Source organism: Magallana gigas, chromosome 2 (genome assembly GCF_963853765.1).
Source record: "Magallana gigas chromosome 2, xbMagGiga1.1, whole genome shotgun sequence".
In the NCBI taxonomy this organism is placed as follows: Eukaryota; Metazoa; Mollusca; class Bivalvia; order Ostreida; family Ostreidae; genus Magallana; species Magallana gigas.
In genome coordinates this window covers 1,656,098-1,682,458 of record NC_088854.1, presented here as the reverse complement: position 1 = coordinate 1,682,458, position 26,361 = coordinate 1,656,098, and the positions used below count along the sequence as shown (strand labels likewise).

The 26,361-nt window shown below is 33.1% G+C and overlaps 1 protein-coding gene across 1 annotated transcript; it reads left to right on the top strand.

Moving 5' to 3' along the window:
- The first annotated feature begins 488 nt into the window (after positions 1-488).
- Positions 489-2,469, top strand: LOC136272085 (myb/SANT-like DNA-binding domain-containing protein 4). The gene is made up of 3 exons (XM_066073023.1): positions 489-1,131; positions 1,496-1,642; positions 1,860-2,469. Exons 1-3 carry the CDS (start codon positions 642-644, stop codon positions 2,087-2,089), a joined length of 867 nt encoding a protein of 288 aa, XP_065929095.1. The 5' UTR covers positions 489-641; the 3' UTR covers positions 2,090-2,469.
- Positions 2,470-26,361: the final 23,892 nt, after the last annotated feature.

Sequence of the window (26,361 nt, the reverse complement as noted above, 5' to 3'; positions counted from 1 at the left end):
AGACATGTTGAGCAAAGATATCTGTCTACGAACGATAAACCTTGGTTGAATGAAAACCTGGGGCCCGTTTCGCAAAGATTTCCTAAGATGTTTCCTAAGATAGAACTTAAGATATGCCTAAGTTATAACTTAGGAAGTTCCTAAGATTTGTCATAGCTGTTTCACAAAACTTTCTTATTGTAAATCTATCTTAGGACATATCTTAAGAGCCATGTTATTGCAATCATTACAAGTTAACGGGTTCCAACATCCACTTATTTTTTATACATATAGAGTTAATAGGTCATTTTTTTTTTATTGGAGGTTGATTTCTTAGTAAAATAAACTGTTGCAGGCAGTATGCTAAATCTTGATATAATTATATATATATAAATAATTATATACAAAAACCAAATACTTCTTAATGATACGTAAATTGTATTATGAGTATTATAGTGAGTAATTACAATCATTTACTCAGTAATTATGTGGTCGGGAGGGAGGGGCCAAGTTTTGAATAAAAGTAGCTTTGAATTATTGATTTTTGCTTTTTCATTTCATAAAACTAACCAAGCAGCTTTTAATTGCTATTATATGAACATTTTGGTCGTTGTTTTCGGTCATTCGAACACTCTGGACAGTCGGCAGTGACTTCGTCATGAATGGGTGCACTTCTTTGTCTAGTCCTTGTAAAAAGTCCGTGCTTACACGTATACATGCTTTCGTATTTACAAAATCACACCACAATGTCTCGACCAAAGAGAAGTCCGAATTTTACAAACGCGGAGATTATCATCTTAACAGAAGAAGTGAAGAAAAGAAAAGATATTATATTCTCCAAACACAACTCAACTGTGACAAATCAGGCGAAAAAACGGGAATGGGACTTAATTTGTACAAAAGTGAATTCGGTTAACAGCTCATTTTCACGTACAGCAGACGACCTCAAAAAGAAATGGAGTGTCCTCGGCAGTGACACAAAGAAAATGTTTTCCAAAATTAAACGAGAGGAAAGAAAAACCGGTGGTGGTAAATTGCCGGCGGATTGTTTTGTTACCCCTGTAGAGGACAAGATCCAGTCAATCATTGGAGAAACTGCGATATCAGGGATAGACGGGGGCATCGACACTCTTGTTGTTGACAAGGAGCAAAGTTGGTTCATATAATTTACATAAAAATTATTCAAAGTTTAAAATAATTGATCGTCTGATGTATCATACAAAACAAATACGATTAATTTAGAACATAATGCTACATATTTTATAGTGCATTCGTTTTAGGAAGACATATTTTCATACAGACTGTAATAAAGTTAATTTGATTTTATTGTAACAAACGGTGTGTGTGCGTGCGTTTGCGTGTGCGCGATTGCCTGTGTGTGTGTATATATATATATATATATATATATATATATATATATATATATATATATATATATATATAAAAATCAAAAGTTATGATGAAATTATATACATGTACTTTTCTGAATATATATCCCTATGTGCTTTATTTCAAGATGAATCCGATGATATGCAAGGAAGAGGTGGGCTCATCATAACAGAAGCTCCAGCAGCCGAGGAGTTACCGGAATCACCAGCACACTCTTCTCTGAATGACACACCAACATCAAGTTCAATCATACCTACATCAACCTTCATAAGCGGTAAAATTTATTTTATATGCAAGCTTTAGATTTAATTTTTAAAGGATGGTAGTATAATATTGATACCTGCAAGCATATTTATCAACTTTTTGTTGCTTTTATTTTTATAACGCAAGTTCAAAGTTTTGTGCAATAAAATTATCAATCACATACGTTCAATAGCAATTTTCTAATTGTTTGCATATAATATATTTACGATTCCTTATTTTTTTATCAGCAAAGAAACGTAAGATTGACAAAACGCCATCACTAGAACTGATTGAAGTTGAAAAAGAAAGATTAGAAATAGAGAAGAATAGGCTGGAAGTTGAAAAGAAAAGGCTGCATATTGAAGAACAAAGGCTCGTTATCGAACAAACAAGACTGCAGTTGGAGCAAGAGAAACACAGCATAAAACTTTGTCAGCTTGGAATTATTTCCAATGCCACAATCACTTCACAGCAATAAATGTATAACTCAACTATGAATGCTTTATTTCTTACAATTCAAGAACAAATTATGTAGATGTCTATATACTACTTTCTGTATGCCAAATATTTCACACCGCATGAAATGCATGAAATAATAGAAACATGCTACTTAAAATCTAGCTTCGATCAAATGTCTTCTGTTTTCTATTCCATCATTCAGTGTTCCACGATACACAAAGTCATTTCCGTGATTAATAACAATTCTTCCTTCTGGATCTGGGACTTTATAATCAATACAGATATTGTGCAAAACTGCAGTTGCCACTATGATATTGCAGGCTCTTTCAGGCGAGAACTGTAGTGCACCTCCTGATGTGTCCACACAACGAAACCGCATTTTCCACACTCCAAAGCATCTTTCAATGACGCACCTTGTTTTCGCATGTGCCATATTATAGGAATTTTCTTTGTGGGTTGTTGGGTTTGAGACAGGTGTAAGCAAATATGGCCTAAGGGGATATCCACTATCACCTAAAAGCCATCCTCTTGGTATTTTCTTGTTTTCAAAAAGTTGGCAAAGTATAGAATTGTTCCATACAAATGAATCATGGGATGATCCCGGCCATTTAGCTATCAAATTAATAAACTTTAATTTAGCATCACAGACAGGCATAGTGTTAATTGAATGATAGTTTTTCCTGTTAACAAATACATTTTCCTCAAAAGACGGGGACTTAATTCCAACATGTGTCCCGTCTATTGCGCCTATAACATTTGGAAAACCACATATTCTTGAGAAATCAAACATGGAATTTGTAATTGCAGTCTCGTTATTGGGTAATTTAATATAGCTCGGACTTCTTTTAACTAAAGATATAGACACATCCCTTACAATCCTTGATATGCTAGCTTTACTTATACCATGGAGATCCGCAGTAACTGTCTGGAAATTCCCGGTAGCGAAAAAACGTAAAGCAGCCATAACCTGGAGGAATGGTGGCAGCGAATGTGACCTTCTTGTTGGCCTTGTTATGTCGTTTTCTATCTCCCGGCATAAGCCCAGAATCAAATGGCGAGGGAGTCTAAACTTTGATATTATTTCAATATCGTCCATGTAATCCAATGGGTTGTTTCTGTCCCTAAATACTCTTTCTTTACGTAAAAGATTCCTATGATTTATTATGGCATAGGCAGCCGCCATATTTAGTTTGTTCCTAAGACAGTGATTTACCTGTCTTAAAGTTAAGACATAACTTAAGAATTGCCTTAGATAAGACGAAATTTGTGAAACGGATAAGTAATAAACTTAGGAAAAAGTTCTTTCCTAAGATATAACTTATTCCTAAGTAGGCTTTGTGAAACGGGCCCCTGAAGTCTTTTTATAGAGATTGTATTACAGCGTTACGTACATTCAATGTTTGCAAAAATGATCAAACCACTTAAATTTAGTTAGTAAGAAACGTGCATATAAGAAACTAGAAGCAAAGCTAAAGAGGTCGTATAAACAAAATGAAGGTAACAGGTTAAACATTTTGAAAAAAACAACCCTAGACAATTTTTTGCCAGATTCAGAAAAAAGCTAAAATCAGTGGGAAATGTTTCTATCGAAATCTTTTTGATCGTTTAAAAAAAATTACCCATGTAGATGGGAGTTCTGATACCAATTGTGAACAAGCAACTGATGAGTGTGTTTTTTATGAATTAGATAAGGAAATCGACGTAGATGAATTTAGAAAAGCTATTAGTATTCGAAGCGGTGAAAATCCCATGGGGAAGATGGTATTCTAAACGAATGTTTTATAAATTTTCAGGAGCACCTGTTGCCTTTGTTATACAGTCTATTCAATTGTATACTAGATACTGGACTTTTTTCCAAAAAGTTAGTCTTCTTCCATCATTGTGCCTGTTTATAAAAATGGTGATTGTACGAATCAAGACAATTATAGAGGCATGAGTCTGGTTAGCAACATTGCTAAATTGTTTGCATCTGTATTAAATAACAGACTGTTAGATTGGTCGAAAACAAACGATGAAATTACGGATACCCAGTTTTGAGTCAAACCTAATTGTGGTACACGAGATGCAATATTTACTCTCCATTCTATTATAACAAATACTTTGTGCAAACGGAAACGATTGTATTGTGCATTTATCGACTTCAAGAAAGCTTTTGCCTCAATTGATAGATCTAAATTATAGTTAAAGTTATCTTAAGTGGGCATCCAGGGTAAATTGTTAAATGTTATTAATGCTTTATATACTGATGTTAAATCTTGTGTTTTCGTGAATGGGCGCTTAAGCATTTATTTTTGTAACAATGTCGGTCTTATGCAAGGTGAAGTGCTATCTCCAATTTTGTTTAATCTATATGCAAATGATGTTGAATTTATTTTTTTTAAATCTGGACGATGCATACCGCACGAATGATAATCATTATATTTGTTTTTACTAATGTATGCAGATGGCATGGTACTTTTCTCTGAATCTGTTGAAGGTCTACAACTACTTTGAATGAATTGTCACACTATTGCAAAACTTGGAACTTGTGTATAAATGTTGAAAAATAAAAAATTGTAGTTTTTCGAAATAAGGGCAAAATCAAATGTAACGAAAATGGTTTATTGGCAATTAGAAATCGTGAAACAATTTACATATTTGGGAATAATATTCCAGTACAATACTAAATTTACAAAAGCTGAAAAGCAGTTGTCTGACCAGGGTAGAAAGGCAATGTTTGCGCTTAGGAAAAATATTAGATCTGCTGTTTGCACTTTTGTAAAACAGATGAAGAAAGTATTAGTCATTTATTTTATGAATGTAATATAGTTAAAGAATTGTGGTGTGATTTTGAAGCGTGGATTTTTACACAGTATGAAATCTCGATTACATCTGATATTCAATCAGTTCTTTTTGGAAAATATGAAAAAAAAGAAAGTTATAATTTTTTTAACCTGATAGCCCTCATTGTAAAGCAATATATTTTTTCATGAAAATATAAAAGTAATCCGATACCAAATATACATGCCTTGAAAAAGGTCATAACAGAAAGAATCTTAACTGAAAAATATTTCCTGTTGAAAAGATGTAAATATAAGGTACACGAAAGCCACTGGCAGAATATCTGTGAAAAACTGTAGTTATATAGACAAGTTTAATTTTTCTGTTTTTTGTTTTTTGATCTCTGTGATCCCTCATATCATTTCAATTGTCCTCAGTTTAGCATAGTCTAACATGTATTGTAATCCACCTGCATAATCTCTCTCTCTCTTTCTCTCTCATTTTCTCTCTCTCTCTCTCTCTCTCTCTCTCTCTCTCTCTCTCTCTCTCTCTCTCTCTCTCTCTCTCTCTCTCTCTCTCTCTCTCTCTCTCTCTCTCATAATCAGCTTCACTTCATATGAAATATACAAAATTGTACTATAAAGTAGAAATAGTCTATATACTATGAAACATGTTTCTACAAATGTTCCAATCACCTTTTATGTTATATATGTACATATGTTGTGAAATGAAAAATCCAATAAAAAAATATTAGAGGCATGATACTTAATCATGAAACATTATTATCGCCTTTTGATTATTATGTTGCTGGCATTATTAACTATGCTTCAGAAATTTGGGGCTCTCATAATGGTAACAATGTTGAAAAACTGCACTTTGATTTTTGTAAGCAAACCTTAGGTGTGAAAAGGTCTTTATTTAATGCTGCTGTGTATGCAGAGTTAGGTAGATTACCACTTATTACAAAAAGGTTTTGTTCAATTTTAAAATTTTGGAAGGGTTTGTTATGTAGTAATATTTGTATTATCCAAAAGTGTTACGAAGACATGTACATTAACTGCGAATTACATGGACATAAAAACTGGACTTCTGATGTAAAGAAAACATTAAATGAAATTTGGTTTAATGAAGTTTGGAATAAACAAACAATTGATTCACTTTATCAACGAATCGCAGACCTGGCTAAACAAGATATTTTTGGTAAAATAGAAAATTCGCAGAAATATCATTTTAATAAATATTTAGTGGATGGATTTTATCTTCAATATTACCTTAGAAAGTCAATTCCTAAAAACTTTCAACAGTGTATATCAAAATTAAGATTGTCCTCTCATCGGTTAACTATCGAAACTGGAAGGCACAATAATACACACAGAGCCCAAAGGAACTGCTTTTCATGTAAAATTATGTTGAAGATGAATTCCATTTTATTTTAGTGTGTTCAGTATAAATTAAATACCGTCAAAAATATATTAAAAAGTATTTTTATGAGAAACCATCGATGTACAAGCTGTTGCAATTGTTTTATAACGAAAATTTTAAAGATATGTGTAACCTCGGCAAATACATTTACTATTACATTTAGTATGAAATTAAGAAACGATATATGTAATTAACTTTAGATGTTGTTCTTTTGATTCTTTTCGCCTTTACTTATGTCAGTGTTTCATATTTATATATGTACAATGCAATAGGATCTCCTGTAAAATACCCACTTCTGTACTTTACTATGTTTAATTTCTATTATCTAATGAGCTGCAAAGCATAAAGAAATAGATAAATAATGAATGAATAATAAAAATTGATGATGTTTTCAAATTTTATTTTACTTTGAATTATCTTCTTTCACTGTCTTACGACAATGCACGATTCGAAGTTGCGCATTGATTTAAGACAGTGATATTAAAGAACAGTGATTAACAAACAAAAGTACTATGAAAACCATTTACAAAAAATCTATTTAATAGTTCACTATTTAAATTATTCTTACAAGATGTCAGTTGACAATCTCTGATTACATGTTGTAAAAGTTTTTCAATATTTCTATTTTTCAGCAGCACAAACCACATCTGCAACCACAGGGCGTAAGTTAAAACTTATTTAAGAAATTGGAAAATTGTTTATATTTTTATTGAAACGGATATCCATTTAAAGAAAAACAACCCATAATAAACATCAAACAAAAAGTGTTCAACATTATTTTTAAACATTTGTCAAATAAACATTTGTAAAATAGACATATTTTATTTCAAATATATGTCCATGATTTGGTTTTCTGTTTAATTTTTTTTTACATTTATAACATTGATTTGTTGATACAAAACAAATTGTTGATATCCCTCGCAAGAGCGGGAATTAACAACTTACACAAAAGATAACACAATGCTAAAATATTGAACCATGTATATTTTTTTTCCATTAATATACTATGTCCGAATTTTATCTTATTGTTTTTTTTCTGAACCTTTTCATTAAAATTGAAAAAAAAAACCCACAAAAACTTCATGGCTGGATATTTAGAGAAGCGGCAAGGGATGGAAAATTTTAAATGATGTAGCCTGAATTCTTCTTCTTGCAGCTGAGTAGAAAATGATAAGAAACTTTTTAACCACTGAATGCGTATATAAGACAATTTATCTATAAATTTTGTTTTTTGGTCAAATTTTACTATAATCGTTACCACTGTCCGAAATAATAGCGAGCACCATAGACAACATGTACGAACGGAGGAAATTCGAGTTGAATCTGCACATTGTTCAAAGAAAATTGTGTGGACCCGCGTGAAAAAGTTCTACATATTCAAATAATTCTTTGCAGTGCATAGCAACATGGTGGAACAGGAAGTGTTTCTACGGAAAATTCTTACCTGTAAATCGCATACATCATTTTCATTTAACAATAAAAAGTCCTTTTCAAAACATTTTAAGTAATCAACACATATGCTTACGTAAAAAAACTGTACCTATCTGAACTTTTGCTGACATATGACGTCATTTCCTCCCCCGAATTTGTCCGAAAACTTTCGAGCGCAAAAGAAAGTTAAGTATGACGTCACAGTGATCTCACGTTTTTTAATTTTCGAGGTGGATCAAGCATCTCTACTGGATGTAACGTGTAGGAAGTACTCAGTGTCAGTGTTAACGGTGACTCTTTAGCTGATTAGTTTTGTTTTGATAAATTTTTGCTTAGTAAATACACATGCAAGTTCCATGCTAAATTTACTGTCATATTGATATTGATACAATCATATATGCATACGTTAGGTAGGTGACAAAAAATTAATAAAAAAAAAAAGTCCAATCTTTATTAGATCTACGTGCAGCCACGTCATTTTGTAATGAATAAATAAAAGAAAAAAAGTAAACTGTTAAAATATCTACATGTATTTGTTATAGTTGCATATGTGGTCAATCACACACTAAAAAAAGGGTGAGGCAATCTGATCAAAATACAGATCTCTACATAAGCGCTTATGTAGAGATCTGTATTCTAATCAGATTGAGGGCTAGGGCACATATCTACAACGCTTATATAGCATACAAAAATTAAAAAAAATTAAAAACAAAATTGATGTCACAGAGGAAAATAATTAAAACACAGGTAACAACAAGAAACAAAATGAGAAATAGCAGAGACACACAATTTATTGTTTACTGATTTTAGCGATCATTATTAAAAGGTAAAGGAATGATAAAACATAATTGTATTGCATAAAAAAACGGCTTTGTGTTTATCAAAATATTTGATTAGGTCTGTTGAACATTTTAGTTTGCTTAAGTGAATAAGCCTAGGAAGGGACCATTCGAGTAAAAAGTTTGATAACTTCTGGTTCCTTGCGGTGGTAAAAGTCGAAGCCAAAGTTTTTTTGGTTAGGCCAAGTCCACGGGTTGCATTTAGCAATGATGACAGATGTGTGGTTCATTCTGCGCTCGCCCCAACGGTCACACCGTAAAACATATTAATTTAAGATAAGAGAGCGTTTAAAAAAAATCCACACTTTTTGGGAAATGTTGCCACCCCCTCCCCCCCCCCCCCATTAACTCCCCATTCAATGTATACATCATTTATTTTTATAGACTTAGAACACAACCTGTTCATTGTTTACAAATTAAATGTTTAATAACAATATATCGTGGTATAAAAATGAATGAAATTAAAAAATGCCAATGTATGCATCTTTTTTTGCGTATTTTTACTTTCCGCCATGATGTAAATTAGTCAAACTGCGTTTCTTGGCGCCCAATTCTGGAAAATTCTTTCCATGAAAATTAAAACCGCATCAATTTGTTCCATTTTATTTATGTCATATCCAAAGTATGGCTATCTGCACGCGATGCATGATGAACCCGTCCTACATTTTTTTCCATGACGTTTTAGTTACCAAGTTCTGGAATGTTCTATTCCATTTTCGCGAGAGCTCGCGCTTCGGTAGCTTCTATCTATCAAAACTGAAATCATGCAATTAAGAAAGGAATTGCCTTATTTCATTTTTTCAACATTTGTCAAATCCTAACCTCTTAAATGTTGTCTAAGTAAGTTCCTTGTAAATATATTCACTGTTTACGTAATCATTCAATATTATTTCATGGCAAGTATTAATGCCAACTGACTTGGATCGGCTAAAGCGTGTTCTCCTCTGCATTCTCATATTTGCTATTTGGGGCTGGTTTATCGAAAATGAAAGTAGGTTTTTAATTAATTTTTCAATAATTACTTATCAGGTAAAGTTCAGATATAAATTACGGACATCATATAACCATTTATGTCCAATACATATTTCTTTTTCGATATCTTTAACATTGCGATGCATACAATATTGATACAATAACGAATTTACATAGTCAACATGTCGACATTGTCGAAAATGTAAACAGGATATAAGAGGTACGATGTAGACACGATGTTGAATCGATGTCAATGAACATTGCAATGTCGAAGATGTTGACGATGTAAACTGAAAAGAAGGCACACGATGCAGACACGGTGTTGACTTGATGTTTGTCAACTGTTAACATTATGATATCTATAATGTCAGCGATGTAAACCGGATATAGGAGGTACGATGTCTACACGATGCCGATCAACATTGCAATGTTGACGATATAAACAGAAAAGAAGGCAAACGATGTAGACACAATGTCTATTTGATGTTGGTCAACATTGTTATGTCGACGATGTGAACAAGGAAAAAAGCACACGATGTAGACAGAATGTCTACTCGATGTTGGTCAGCATTGCGATGTCGACGATGTAAACAAAGAAAAAGAAGGCACACGATGTAGACACGATACGATGCCGATCAACATTGCAATGTTGACAATGACGACGATATAAACAAGAAAGAAGGCTGACAATTTGATAGACACGATGTTTGTCAACATTGCGAGGTTGTCGAAAACGTAAACAGGATATAAGAGATACGATGTAGACACGATGTTGACTCGAAGTCGATCAGCATTGCGATGTCGACGATGTGAACAGGAAAGAAGGCACACAATGTGCACACAATATCGATTCGATGTTTGTCAAAATGGCGATATTGAAAATGTAAACAGGATATAAAGGGTATGCTGCGAATACAAATTTGATAGTTATGCTCATATGAAATTAACACAATGTTGACTCGATGTTGGCCAACATTGCTATGTCGACAATATTGATAAAACATCGTGCATTAGACATATCTCAATATAAAACGAGGTGAAATTCCAAATGTATAAGCAGTTACTCTGGTGCTGGCAATTTTTAGTTTATTATCAAAATGTCGAAATTACGTCCCCACGAATATAATTGTGCTAAAATCCCACAATCCAAAGAAATTGGCCCCACTAAATCAAATGATTCCACAGTAGTGTACAGGTACATTTCTAAACGAGTTATATGTGTAATATATAGAAAATGCAACTTAGACCTACATATATATTCTTATATACTAAGAGACAATCTGTTACATTGTGAGATGTGTGTACCTGTATCCTTTGTGTCCTCCCCTACTGTCTTTGTCAATACAATTTTCATAAAAACAAAACAAAACGAAAATGTCTAAATTCATAAGTGTAGATATAAAAACTGATAGGTTACAGATAATGAAGCTTGTGCTAAACCTCTTACAACATCTCTGAAATTGATTTTAATCTAATAAACTATCATTAAACAAATTTAATGAATCACAGACATTCTGTTTATTGATTTTGGTAGCTCACTACACCAAGGGTTGTCCTTTACTTGACTTCACATCACAAGATGGCGATTCAAGTACTTTGTTAAATTGTTTCTTCTAATCAATTGTGTTGTAATTATCAATACCCAAAATGTGTAAGTATCGGGCTTGTATACCACGGATCCTAAGTTTAATTCCGTTAATATTTTTCTGAATTATTTTTCAAAAAAAATAAAACAAACTTGCATGTTTGTTCGACAATTTTACAAACCCTTGTCAAAACAATGGAACGTGCACAAACACAGGCAATGACTTAAACTGTGCATGTAAAGCTGGATACAATGGACCAGTGTGCGACAACAGTAAGTGCCATGATAGCTTAAATCTTTGCATCCATCTGAAACCAGAACAGATACCACTTTTGAATGTATTATTGTTATGTGTTTTAATTGAAATAAATAATTACTATCTTTTAAATTCCATTTATATTTCAAATTATAGACATGTATGAGCACTAAAGTCTGATAGTCGAACTATTCTCCAATGACCTGAATCCTATAACCGTTTCCATTGACTAGGGTATCATTACACCCAAAAGCAAAAAAAAAACAGAGGGTTTGCTTACATCAACTCTTGTTATATGAAATCTGTTGATAGGGACGTATCAAAATGTGCAACAAAAGAATATTTTACAAGTCAAAAAGATGAATACCAATATCTAAAGCTATAAAAGTGTAAATCTGTAAAACTAACCGATAACCAGAGGTCCATGGGTCATATTGCTTACCTGAGCAACAAAAGGCATGATAAAATCAGCTTCATTGACTCATAATACAAAATATCTGGACAATGTGGTATAATACATATAGATTCTGTATAAGAAAAAATTCCAGTTCCCCCTGGATATTCTTACATTCATAATCAAGTCCCTTTTCTAGCAGGATGATTTTTATAGTCATCACATTCAGCATTGTAGTTCTTAAAAAGGCTTAAAAGGGTACCTGCACACCAGCTAATGTGAAACGTATGTCAAAGAATTTAATGCAAAAAAACCGCATCGAAATCGATAAAAAAACGACGGAGTTACGCCGCCTTAAAGTGGCTATTTTTACCTGCTATGAGAAATTTAATCAAGAGAAAACAGAATTAGGCGATTAAGAGGCATCAGCGGAAGTGATGTCACGAGGTCAACAAGAGGGAAATTTCCTTACAAAACTATACATAATAAATTCGATTTTTCAGCCAAAATGATTGATATAGGTCTGATGTTTTGATGTATCTAGTTATTTTAAGTATTGGAGATTAAGAAATTTATATCCGTACTTATTTATTACAGTCAGATTTCTTTTTAAAAGATTTTAAAATTTGCTATTCTCGTCGCCTTTTTACCGATTAATACGATATCTTAAAACGCTTGCATGGGCAGATTTATGTTTATTATTCATTTTTTGATTACATAATATCATTTCACACACGAATGATTCGAGACAATGACACAGGTAAACTGGTAAACTAACAAAGACACTGCTCCAGACACATGTGTATTCTGGGGTATGTATACACATGGTACAGGAGTCTGGTGAACAAAGAGGAGGTTTCACACCTCTAGACTGGTAAATTGATTTGTGTATAATTAGCTACTCAATTGTTAAAAAATAAAACTGAAAAATAAATAAGACTGTGTAAAATCAAGCATTTGTAAGCTAATACATGTGTATAGTCCGTGATTAAAGACTCATGCATGAGACTATCAAAAAGAAAACTAATGTTCGAAATAAATGCCTTTATTGTTACTTATCTAATCACTTAAATAATGACCAAATGTACCATTTAGCAATTTAAACTTTTTATAGATCAAGTAATTATTTCGGAAGTAATTACGTTGGTCGTAATTTCTTGTTTAATAAAGTGCAACTTTCTTTCGAGCGCTATGTACAGCAATTTAACGCTTTAACTACCTATAGCTTAATTGTTCTACTTACAACGAATCATTATGAAATCTGAATAAACTTAAACATTTTGTTAAAGGATGTAAAAAAATGTAAAATGAAATTCCTTTATACTATTTTAAAAAGAAAACAATTTAATCATGCAGCCATCTTTGACTTTCGCCTTGATCTGTTTATAATCCCGTGTTTGTTTGTTAAAGAATGCATACTATTTTGATTGTTTTTGGTCCGATATCAATATAAATGAATAATCGGGCGACATCATTTGTAATTTTATGCCTTATACAAGGAATAGACCCCGCGTTACCTTTTACGAAATATGTTTTATCAATATTATGAATCAGTTATTAATGTCATGAAAAAATCATTCAAAAGAATGACAATATCAACAAAATATGCTTCTTATAACAATAGTGATTTGATTAATTATCATTTTGCTACATATGCTGTGCATTTATATGCAAAATGTGTTTCATTTTTGACTGAATTCATGAAGCAAACAAAATATCTGAATTCGGCATTTTTGTTCGATCAAATACGGGTTTTAACTTAAACAACAGTTTATTTAGACATCCAGGGTTGATAAGATATAAAACAACAGAAAACATGTTCATATATCGATAAAACAATGCAAGAAAACAGTTATCATACGATACTCCTGTTTCTCATAAAGCAGCGTTGACAAATCGGCTTGATTCAAAACTCGTTCAGGTGAGAAATTGGGTCTTCCCAAAATATTTTGAAAAATACTTATGCGATCGCTGTACAATTTTCAGACTGATGTTTTTTTAGATTTAAAGCTTTATTTTAAGTAAAAGGCTATTAAAAAATCAATGGTTTGGAGACTTTCCCTGTTACGTGTATACAACTGAATGAAGGAATTTTAATGCATGTCACAAAAATCAGCTTGGTGCAGGTGAAAGAACAATACACTTTGGGAAACCAACGGATTTACCCCAAGTTTATGTAGATCGCTCTTAATAAGTAAAAATGTGCCTTATTTTAAAGATTTGGCAAAATGTTTTAACAGTATCTTTAAAAAACGAAATATCTTTTTAAAGCCCAAGGAAGAACTTTAAAGTGTACGACAGAAAAAAGGATTTTAATTAAACGAAATTTCTCACTCAATGTCATTAAACACCTGCGACATAGAAGCACATATGACAACACAAAAATGCATCAAGTATTATCATCATTGTCAATACATAATATACACATTTTAAGAAATACTCCAGGTCAAACTATTTCTTCGTTGATTTAAAGAATATCGTTTTTCAGTCGTATTTTTGCTTTGGGACACCTTATCATAGCTGCGTTTTCCTTGGTACAACCGGATCCCCAATGTGTCCCCACCCTACTCCTAAAGATTTTAATTAATAAACAAATTTGAATCTACACTATCTAAAGTTGCTTTCACTAAAGTTACAGCTTTTCTAGGCAAATGGTTTCTTAGAAAAAGATTTATGGATAATTGTAAATTCCTATAGAAAAAATATACCCCCGCCCAATCATGACCCCATCCTATCCTTGGGGATCATGATTTGAATAAACTTGAATTTTTACTACCTGACGATGCTTCCACACAAGTGTTTGCTTTCCTGGCCAAATGGTTCTTGAGAAGATGATTTTTTAAACATTTATTTTATATGTTACTATGTAAAAAGTCGACCCTCCCCCATTGTGGCCCCGCCTTACCCCTGGGGGTCATGATTTTCACAACTTTGAATAAACACTATCTGAGAATGCTTCTACACAAATGTCAGCTTTCCTGGCCAAATGGTTTCCCAGAAGATTTTTAAAATTTAATCTAGATATCCTTATGTCAAAACACTGACCCACCCATTGTGGCCCCGCCCTACCCTAGGGAGTCATGATTTTCACAATTTGTTTTATCTACACTACCTTAGGATGCTTCCAAACAAGTTTCAGTTTTCCTGGCCGAATGGATCTTGAGAAGAAACACAATACTATTATTAATACTATTACATGCGTAGGGCATAGCTAAGTTAAACATATCAAGTATGGTCCATATATTGTGTATATTGTGTATGTCAACAATGAAAGTTGAATTTGTCCGCCATGATGCTTACTGACCTTGATCGGTTTTATTTTGGGACAACCAGAAAGACTTGAGAAGCGGATCATGAACTAACTATAGCAATTTCCCCATTCTAATCATAAATAACGCGGCAAATAAATATTTACTATTATATACTCTTTTCCTCAATGGTGGGTTAGTAATAAAACAAGGTTAGAGTGCTTATTTAAACTGATATTAACGTTATCAAGCCAATAACTCCAAGCGTAAATCCGATAAAATCACGAGAGAACTGTCATGGCCACTGAAAAAGACAACTCATCTACATTCTGGTGTGTGTTTTATGTAGTTTTGATTTATATACGGTTAAATTAGTTTGTTCAGCCTGAAATAAAAAAATCCTTTTATCTAAAGGAGGCCTAAAGAAAGGACATTTTTAAAACCGAAGTTAGTCACATTAAAAACGGATAACTTTGCATCATTATAGCGATCCTTTTGAATTGAATCCTTCTCCGGAAAACGTCAGATAGAAACAATTGGAAAGATCTCCATTTTTGAAGCTATGGTTTGAAATCTACAAGTCTGGCAATCCTATAAGACACGACAATGTGAATGTACATAAGAAATTAACTATTATTTGAAATGTTTGACTGTTCATATATATTTGTTTATTTTGTACATTCCATTACAGAAATAGACAAGTGTTCCTCAAACCCTTGTCAAAACAATGGAACGTGCACAAACAGAGGCGATGGCTTCAACTGTACATGTAAAGCTGGATACAATGGACAAGTGTGCGACAGTAAGTAGCATGATAACTTAAATCTTTGCATCCATCTGAAACCAGAACAAAGACCACTTTTGAATGTATTATTGTTATGTTTCTCAATTGAAATAAATAGTTACTATCTTTTAAATTCCATTTATATTTCAAATTATAGACATGTATGAGCACTAAAGTCTGATAGTGGAGCTACTCTCCGATGACCTGAATCCTATAACCGTTTCCATTGACTAGGGTATCTTTACACCCAAAAGCAAACATAAACTCTTCATTTATGAAATCTGTTGATAGGGACGTATCAAAATGTGCAACAAAAGAATATTATACAAGTCAAAAAGGTGAAAGCCAATATCTAAAGTTACAAAAGTGTATAGATGTAAAACTAACTGATAACAAATAGTCCATGGGTCACATCGCTCACCTAAGCTACAATAGTCATGATAAAATCAGCTTTATAGAGTCTGGCTTCCCACAGCGATGTGTAGAAAATCACTTGTTTGTACTTCATACAATATGACGTCTTAATCAACATTGACATCACATTCAGCATACCTTTCGATAGGTCTCAGGGAATGTATCGTAACGTTAAAAGTGAATCACATTTAAACTGCAATAAAACCGCTTGTTTCCTTTACATAGATGCAGTCGTTAACGTTAGAAATACATAAATCATTTATATCAATAATCAGTATTAAAAGATATGTAGATTTATAGCTTCATTTAAAGTAAAAGGCTATTCAAAAACTAATGGTTTGGAGACTTTCCCTGTTACGTGTATACAACCGAATAAAGGAATTTTAATGCAGGTCACAAAAATCAGTCTGGCGCAGGTGAAAGAACAATACACTTTGGAAAACCTTCGGATTTACCCCCAAGTTTATATAGATCGCAGTTAATTAGTAACAATGTGCCTTATTTTAATGATTTGGCATTATGTTTTAACAGTATCTTTAAAAAACGAAATATCTATTTAAAGCTCACGTTAAAGTGTACGACATAAAAAGGGATTTTTAATTTAAAAAAATTCTCATTTAATGTCATTAAACACCTGCGACAATGCGATTTAATAAGATAATATCCAATGTCAGGAAACGAACGTCATGTGACATAGAAGCACATATGACAACACAAAAATGCATCAAGTATTATCATCATTGTCAATATATAATATACAAATTATAAGAAATACTCCCGGTCAAACTATTTCTTCGTTGATTTAAAGAATATCGTTTTTCAGTCGTATTTTTGCTTTGGGACACCCTATCATAGCTGCGTTTTCCTTGGTACAACCGGATCCCCAATGTGTCCCCACCCTACTCCTAAAGATTTTAATTAATAAACAAATTTGAATCTACACTATCTAAAGTTGCTTTCACTAAAGTTACAGCTCTTCTAGGCAAATGATTTCTTAGAGAAAGATTTATGGATATTTGTAAATTCCTATAGAAAAAACATACCCCCGCCCAATCATGACCCCATCCTATCCTTGGGGATCATGATTTGAATAAACTTGAATTTTTACTACCTGACGATGCTTCCACACAAGTGTTTGCTTTCCTGGCCAAATGGTTCTTGAGAAGATGATTTTTTAAACATTTATTTTATATGTTACTATGTAAAAAGTCGACCCTCCCCCATTGTGGCCCCGCCTTACCCCTGGGGGTCATGATTTTCACAACTTTGAATAAACACTATCTGAGAATGCTTCTACACAAATGTCAGCTTTCCTGGCCAAATGGTTTCCCAGAAGATTTTTAAAATTTAATCTAGATATCCTTATGTCAAAACACTGACCCACCCATTGTGGCCCCGCCCTACCCTAGGGAGTCATGATTTTCACAATTTGTTTTATCTACACTACCTTAGGATGCTTCCAAACAAGTTTCAGTTTTCCTGGCCGAATGGATCTTGAGAAGAAACACAATACTATTATTAATACTATTACATGCGTAGGGCATAGCTAAGTTAAACATATCAAGTATGGTCCATATATTGTGTTTATTGTGTATGTCAACAATGAAAGTTGAATTTGTCCGCCATGATGCTTACTGACCTTGATCGGTTTTATTTTGGGACAACCAGAAAGACTTGAGAAGCGGATCATGAACTAACTATAGCAATTTCCCCATTCTAATCATAAATAACGCGGCAAATAAATATTTACTATTATATACTCTTTTCCTCAATGGTGGGTTAGTAATAAAACAAGGTTAGAGTGATTATTTAAACTGATATTAACGTTATCAAGCCAATAACTCCAAGCGTAAATCCGATAAAATCACGAGAGAACTGTCATGGCCACTGAAAAAGACAACTTATCTACATTCTGGTGTGTGTTTTATGTAGTTTTGATTTATATACGGTTAAATTAGTTTGTTCAGCCTGAAATAAAAAAATCCTTTTATCTAAAGGAGGCCTAAAGAAAGGACATTTTTAAAACCGAAGTTAGTCACATTAAAAACGGATAACTTTGCATCATTATAGCGATCCTTTTGAATTGAATCCTTCTCCGGAAAACGTCAGATAGAAACAATTGGAAAGATCTCCATTTTTGAAGCTATGGTTTGAAATCTACAAGTCTGGCAATCCTATTAGACACGACAATGTGAATGTACATAAGAAATTAACTATTATTTGAAATGTTTGACTGTTCATATATATTTGTTTATTTTGTACATTCCATTACAGAAATAGACAAGTGTTCCTCAAACCCTTGTCAAAACAATGGAACGTGCACAAACAGAGGCGATGGCTTCAACTGTACATGTAAAGCTGGATACAATGGACAAGTGTGCGACAGTAAGTAGCATGATAACTTAAAAGTGAATCACATTTAAACTGCAATAAAACCGCTTGTTTCCTTTACATAGATGCAGTCGTTAACGTTAGAAATACATAAATCATTTATATCAATAATCAGTATTAAAAGATATGTAGATTTATAGCTTCATTTAAAGTAAAAGGCTATTCAAAAACTAATGGTTTGGAGACTTTCCCTGTTACGTGTATACAACCGAATAAAGGAATTTTAATGCAGGTCACAAAAATCAGCTTGGCGCAGGTGAAAGAACAATACACTTTGGAAAACCAGCGGATTTACCCCCAAGTTTATATAGATCGCTGTTAATTAGTAACAATGTGCCTTATTTTAATGATTTGGCATTATGTTTTAACAGTATCTTTAAAAAACGAAATATCTATTTAAAGCTCACGTTAAAGTGTACGACATAAAAAGGGATTTTTAATTTAAAAAAATTCTCATTTAATGTCATTAAACACCTGCGACAATGCGATTTAATAAGATAATATCCAATGTCAGGAAACGAACGTCATGTGACATAGAAGCACATATGACAACACAAAAATGCATCAAGTATTATCATCATTGTCAATATATAATATACAAATTATAAGAAATACTCCCGGTCAAACTATTTCTTCGTTGATTTAAAGAATATCGTTTTTCAGTCGTATTTTTGCTTTGGGACACCCTATCATAGCTGCGTTTTCCTTGGTACAACCGGATCCCCAATGTGTCCCCACCCTACTCCTAAAGATTTTAATTAATAAACAAATTTGAATCTACACTATCTAAAGTTGCTTTCACTAAAGTTACAGCTCTTCTAGGCAAATGATTTCTTAGAAAAAGATTTATGGATATTTGTAAATTCCTATAGAAAAAACATACCCCCGCCCAATCATGACCCCATCCTATCCTTGGGGATCATGATTTGAATAAACTTGAATTTTTACTACCTGACGATGCTTCCCACACAAGTGTTTGCTTTCCTGGCCAAATGGTTCTTGAGAAGAAGATTTTTTTAAACATTTATTTTATATGTTACTATGTAAAAAGTCGACCCTCCCCCATTGTGGCCCCGCCTTACCCCTGGGGGTCATGATTTTCACAACTTTGAATAAACACTATCTGAGAATGCTTCTACACAAATGTCAGCTTTCCTGGCCAAATGGTTTCCCAGAAGAAGATTTTTAAAATTTAATGTAGATATCCCTATGTCAAAACACTGACCCACCCATTGTGGCCCCGCCCTACCCTCGGGAGTCATGATTTTCACAATTTGTTTTATCTACACTACCTTAGGATGCTTCCAAACAAGTTTCAGTTTTCCTGGCCGAATGGATCTTGAGAAGAAACACAATACTATTATTAATACTATTACATGCGTAGGGCATAGCTAAGTTAAACATATCAAGTATGGTCCATATATTGTGTATATTGTGTATGTCAACAATGAAAGTTGAATATGTCCGCCATGATGCTTACTGACCTTGATCGGTTTTATTTTGGGACAACCAGAAAGACTTGAGAAGCGGATCATGAACTAACTATAGCAATTTCCCCATTCTAATCATAAAAAACGCGGCAAATAAATATTTACTATTATATACTCTTTTCCTCAATGGTGGGTTAGTAATAAAACAAGGTTAGACTGCTTATTTAAACTGATATTAACGTTATCAAGCCAATAACTCCAAGCATAAATCCGATAAAATCATGAGAGAACTGTCATGGCCACTGAAAAAGAAAACTCATCTACATTCCGGTGTGTGTTTTATGTAGTTTTGATTTATATACGGTTAAATTAGTTTGTTCAGCCTGAAATAAAAAAATCCTTTTATCTAAAAGAGGCCTAAAGAAAGGACATTTTTAAAACCGAAGTTAGTCACATTAAAAACGGATAACTTTGCATCATTATAGCGATCCTTTTGAATTGAATCCTTCTCCGGAAAACGTCAGATAGAAACAATTGGAAAGATCTCCATTTTTGAAGCTATGGTTTGAAATCTACAAGTCTGGCAATCCTATAAGACACGACAATGTGAATGTACATAAGAAATTAACTATTATTTGAAATGTTTGACTGTTCATATATATTTGTTTATTTTGTACATTCCATTACAGAAATAGACAAGTGTTCCTCAAACCCTTGTCAAAACAATGGAACGTGCACAAACAGAGGCGATAGCTTCAACTGTACATGTAAAGCTGGATACAATGGACAAGTGTGCGACAGTAAGTAGCATGATAGCTTAAATCTTTGCATCCATCTGAAACCAGAACAAAGACCACTTTTGAATGTATTATTGTTATGTTTCTCAATTGAAATAAATAGTTACTATCTTTTAAATTCCATTTATATTTCAAATTATAGACATGTATGAGCACCAAAGTCTGATAGTCGAGCTACTCTCCAATGACCTGAATCCTATAACCGTTTCCATTGACTAGGGTATCTTTACACCCAAAAGCAAACATAAACTCTTCATTTATGAAATCTGTTGATAGGGACGTTTCAAAATGTGCAACAAAAGAATATTATACAAGTCAAAAAGGTGAATGCCAATATCTAAAGTTACAAAAGTGTATAGATGTAAAACTAACTGATAACAAATAGTCCATGGGCCACATCGCTCACCTAAGCTACAATAGTCATGATAAAATCAGCTTTATGGAGTCTGGCTTCCCACAGCGATGTGTAGAAAATCACTTGTTTGTACTTCATACAATATGACGTCTTAATCAACATTGACATCACATTCAGCATACCTTTCGATAGGTCTCAGGGAATGTATCGTAACGTTAAAAGTGAATCACATTTAAACTGCAATAAAACCGCTTGTTTCCTTTACATAGATGCAGTCGTTAACGTTAGAAATTCATAAATCATTTATATCAATAATCAGTATTAAAAGATATGTAGATTTATAGCTTCATTTAAAGTAAAAGGCTATTCAAAAACTAATGGTTTGGAGACTTTCCCTGTTACGTGTATACAACCGAATAAAGGAATTTTAATGCAGGTCACAAAAATCAGCTTGGCGCAGGTGAAAGAACAATACACTTTGGAAAACCAGCGGATTTACCCCCAAGTTTATATAGATCGCTGTTAATTAGTAACAATGTGCCTTATTTTAATGATTTGGCATTATGTTTTAACAGTATCTTTAAAAAACGAAATATCTATTTAAAGCTCACGTTAAAGTGTACGACATAAAAAGGGATTTTTAATTTAAAAAAATTCTCATTTAATGTCATTAAACACCTGCGACAATGCGATTTAATAAGATAATATCCAATGTCAGGAAACGAACGTCATGTGACATAGAAGCACATATGACAACACAAAAATGCATCAAGTATTATCATCATTGTCAATATATAATATACAAATTATAAGAAATACTCCCGGTCAAACTATTTCTTCGTTGATTTAAAGATATCGTTTTTCAGTCGTATTTTTGCTTTGGGACATCTTATCATAGCTGCGTTTTCCTTGGTACAACCGGATCCCCAATGTGTCACCACCCTAATCCTAAAGATTTTAATGAATAAACAAATTTGAATTTACACTATCTAAAGTTGCTTTCACTAAAGTTACAGCTTTTCTAGGCAAATGATTTCTTAGAAAAAGATTTATGGATATTTGTAAATTCCTATAGAAAAAACATACCCCCGCCCAATCATGACCCCATCCTATCCTTGGGGATCATGATTTGAATAAACTTGAATTTTTACTACCTGACGATGCTTTCACACAAGTGTTTGCTTTCCTGGCCAAATGGTTCTTGAGAAGAAGATTTTTTTAAACATTTATTTTATATGTTACTATGTAAAAATTCGACCCTCCCCCATTGTGGCCCCGCCTTACCCCTGGGGGTCATGATTTTCACAACTTTGAATAAACACTATCTGAGAATGCTTCTACACAAATGTCAGCTTTCCTGGTCAAATGGTTTCCCAGAAGAAGATTTTTAAAATTTAATGTAGATATCCCTATGTCAAAACACTGACCCACCCATTGTGGCCCCGCCCTACCCTCGGGAGTCATGATTTTCACAATTTGTTTTATCTACACTACCTTAGGATGCTTCCAAACAAGTTTCAGTTTTCCTGGCCGAATGGATCTTGAGAAGAAACACAATACTATTATTAATACTATTACATGCGTAGGGCATAGCTAAGTTAAACATATCAAGTATGGTCCATATATTGTGTATATTGTGTATGTCAACAATGAAAGTTGAATTTGTCCGCCATGATGCTTACTGACCTTGATCGGTTTTATTTTGGGACAACCAGAAAGACTTAAGAAGCGGATCATGAACTAACTTAGCAATTTCCACATTCTAATCATAAATAACGCGGCAAATAAATATTTACTATTATATACTCTTTTCCTCAATGGTGGGTTAGTAATAAAACAAGGTTAGACTGCTTATTTAAACTGATATTAACGTTATCAAGCCAATAACTCCAAGCATAAATCCGATAAAATCATGAGAGAACTGTCATGGCCACTGAAAAAGAAAACTCATCTACATTCCGGTGTGTGTTTTATGTAGTTTTGATTTATATACGGTTAAATTAGTTTGTTCAGCCTGAAATAAAAAAATCCTTTTATCTAAAGGAGGCCTAAAGAAAGGACATTTTTAAAACCGAAGTTAGTCACATTAAAAACGGATAACTTTGCATCATTATAGCGATCCTTTTGAATTGAATCTTTCTCCGGAAAACGTCAGATAGAAACAATTGGAAAGATCTCCATTTTTGAAGCTATGGTTTGAAATCTACAAGTCTGGCAATCCTATAAGACACGACAATGTGAATGTACATAAGAAATTAACTATTATTTGAAATGTTTGACTGTTCATATATATTTGTTTATTTTGTACATTCCATTACAGAAATAGACAAGTGTTCCTCAAACCCTTGTCAAAACAATGGAACGTGCACAAACAGAGGTGATGGCTTCAACTGTACATGTAAAGCTGGATACAATGGACAAGTGTGCGACAGTAAGTAGCATGATAACTTAAAAGTGAATCACATTTAAACTGCAATAAAACCGCTTGTTTCCTTTACATAGATGCAGTCGTTAACGTTAGAAATACATAAATCATTTATATCAATAATCAGTATTAAAAGATATGTAGATTTATAGCTTCATTTAAAGTAAAAGGCTATTCAAAAACTAATGGTTTGGAGACTTTCCCTGTTACGTGTATACAACCGAATAAAGGAATTTTAATGCAGGTCACAAAAATCAGCTTGGCGCAGGTGAAAGAACAATACACTTTGGAAAACCAGCGGATTTACCCCCAAGTTTATATAGATCGCTGTTAATTAGTAACAATGTGCCTTATTTTAATGATTTGGCATTATGTTTTAACAGTATCTTTAAAAAACGAAATATCTATTTAAAGCTCACGTTAAAGTGTACGACATAAAAAGGGATTTTTAATTTTAAAAAAATTCTCATTTAATGTCATTAAACACCTGCGACAATGCGATTTAATAAGATAATATCCAATGTCAGGAAACGAACGTCATGTGACATAGAAGCACATATGACAACACAAAAATGCATCAAGTATTATCATCATTGTCAATATATAATATACAAATTATAAGAAATACTCCCGGTCGTACTATTTCTTCGTTGATTTAAAGAATATCGTTTTTCAGTCGCATTTTTGCTTTGGGACACCTTATCATAGCTGCGTTTTCCTTGGTACAACCGGATCCCCAATGTGTCCCCACCCTACTCCTAAAGATTTTAATTAATAAACAAATTTGAATCTACACTATCTAAAGTTGCTTTCACTAAAGTTTCAGCTTTTCTAGGCAAATGATTTCTTAGAAAAAGATTTATGGATATTTGTAAATTCCTATAGAAAAAACATACCCCCGCCCAATCATGACCCCATCCTATCCTTGGGGATCATGATTTGAATAAACTTGAATTTTTACTACCTGACGATGCTTCCACACAAGTGTTTGCTTTCCTGGCCAAATGGTTCTTGAGAAGAAGATTTTTTTAAACATTTATTTTATATGTTACTATGTAAAAATTCGACCCTCCCCCATTGTGGCCCCGCCTTACCCCTGGGGGTCATGATTTTCACAACTTTGAATAAACACTATCTGAGAATGCTTCTACACAAATGCCAGTTTTCCTGGCCAAATGGTTTCCCAGAAGAAGATTTTTAAAATTTAATGTAGATATCCCTATGTCAAAACACTGACCCACCCATTGTGGCCCCGCCCTACCCTCGGGAGTCATGATTTTCACAATTTGTTTTATCTACACTACCTTAGGATGCTTCCAAACAAGTTTCAGTTTTCCTGGCCGAATGGATCTTGAGAAGAAACACAATACTATTATTAATACTATTACATGCGTAGGGCATAGCTAAGTTAAACATATCAAGTATGGTCCATATATTGTGTATATTGTGTATGTCAACAATGAAAGTTGAATATGTCCGCCATGATGCTTACTGACCTTGATCGGTTTTATTTTGGGACAACCAGAAAGACTTGAGAAGCGGATCATGAACTAACTATAGCAATTTCCCCATTCTAATCATAAAAAACGCGGCAAATAAATATTTACTATTATATACTCTTTTCCTCAATGGTGGGTTAGTAATAAAACAAAGTTAGACTGCTTATTTAAACTGATATTAACGTTATCAAGCCAATAACTCCAAGCATAAATCCGATAAAATCATGAGAGAACTGTCATGGCCACTGAAAAAGAAAACTCATCTACATTCTGGTGTGTGTTTTATGTAGTTTTGATTTATATACCATTAAATTAGTTTGTTCAGCCTGAAATAAAAAAATCCTTTTATCTAAAGGAGGCCTAAAGAAAGGACATTTTTAAAACCGAAGTTAGTCACATTAAAAACGGATAACTTTGCATCATTATAGCGATCCTTTTGAATTGAATCCTTCTCCGGAAAACGTCAGATAGAAACAATTGGAAAGGTCTCCATTTTTGAAGCTATGGTTTGAAATCTACAAGTCTGGCAATCCTATAAGACACGACAATGTGAATGTACATAAGAAATTAACTATTATTTGAAATGTTTGACTGTTCATATATATTTGTTTATTTTGTACATTCCATTACAGAAATAGACAAGTGTTCCTCAAACCCTTGTCAAAACAATGGAACGTGCACAAACAGAGGCGATGGCTTCAACTGTACATGTAAAGCTGGATACAATGGACAAGTGTGCGACAGTAAGTAGCATGATAACTTAAAAGTGAATCACATTTAAACTGCAATAAAACCGCTTGTTTCCTTTACATAGATGCAGTCGTTAACGTTAGAAATACATAAATCATTTATATCAATAATCAGTATTAAAAGATATGTAGATTTATAGCTTCATTTAAAGTAAAAGGCTATTCAAAAACTAATGGTTTGGAGACTTTCCCTGTTACGTGTATACAACCGAATAAAGGAATTTTAATGCAGGTCACAAAAATCAGCTTGGCGCAGGTGAAAGAACAATACACTTTGGAAAACCAGCGGATTTACCCCCAAGTTTATATAGATCGCTGTTAATTAGTAACAATGTGCCTTATTTTAATGATTTGGCATTATGTTTTAACAGTATCTTTAAAAAACGAAATATCTATTTAAAGCTCACGTTAAAGTGTACGACATAAAAAGGGATTTTTAATTTTAAAAAAATTCTCATTTAATGTCATTAAACACCTGCGACAATGCGATTTAATAAGATAATATCCAATGTCAGGAAACGAACGTCATGTGACATAGAA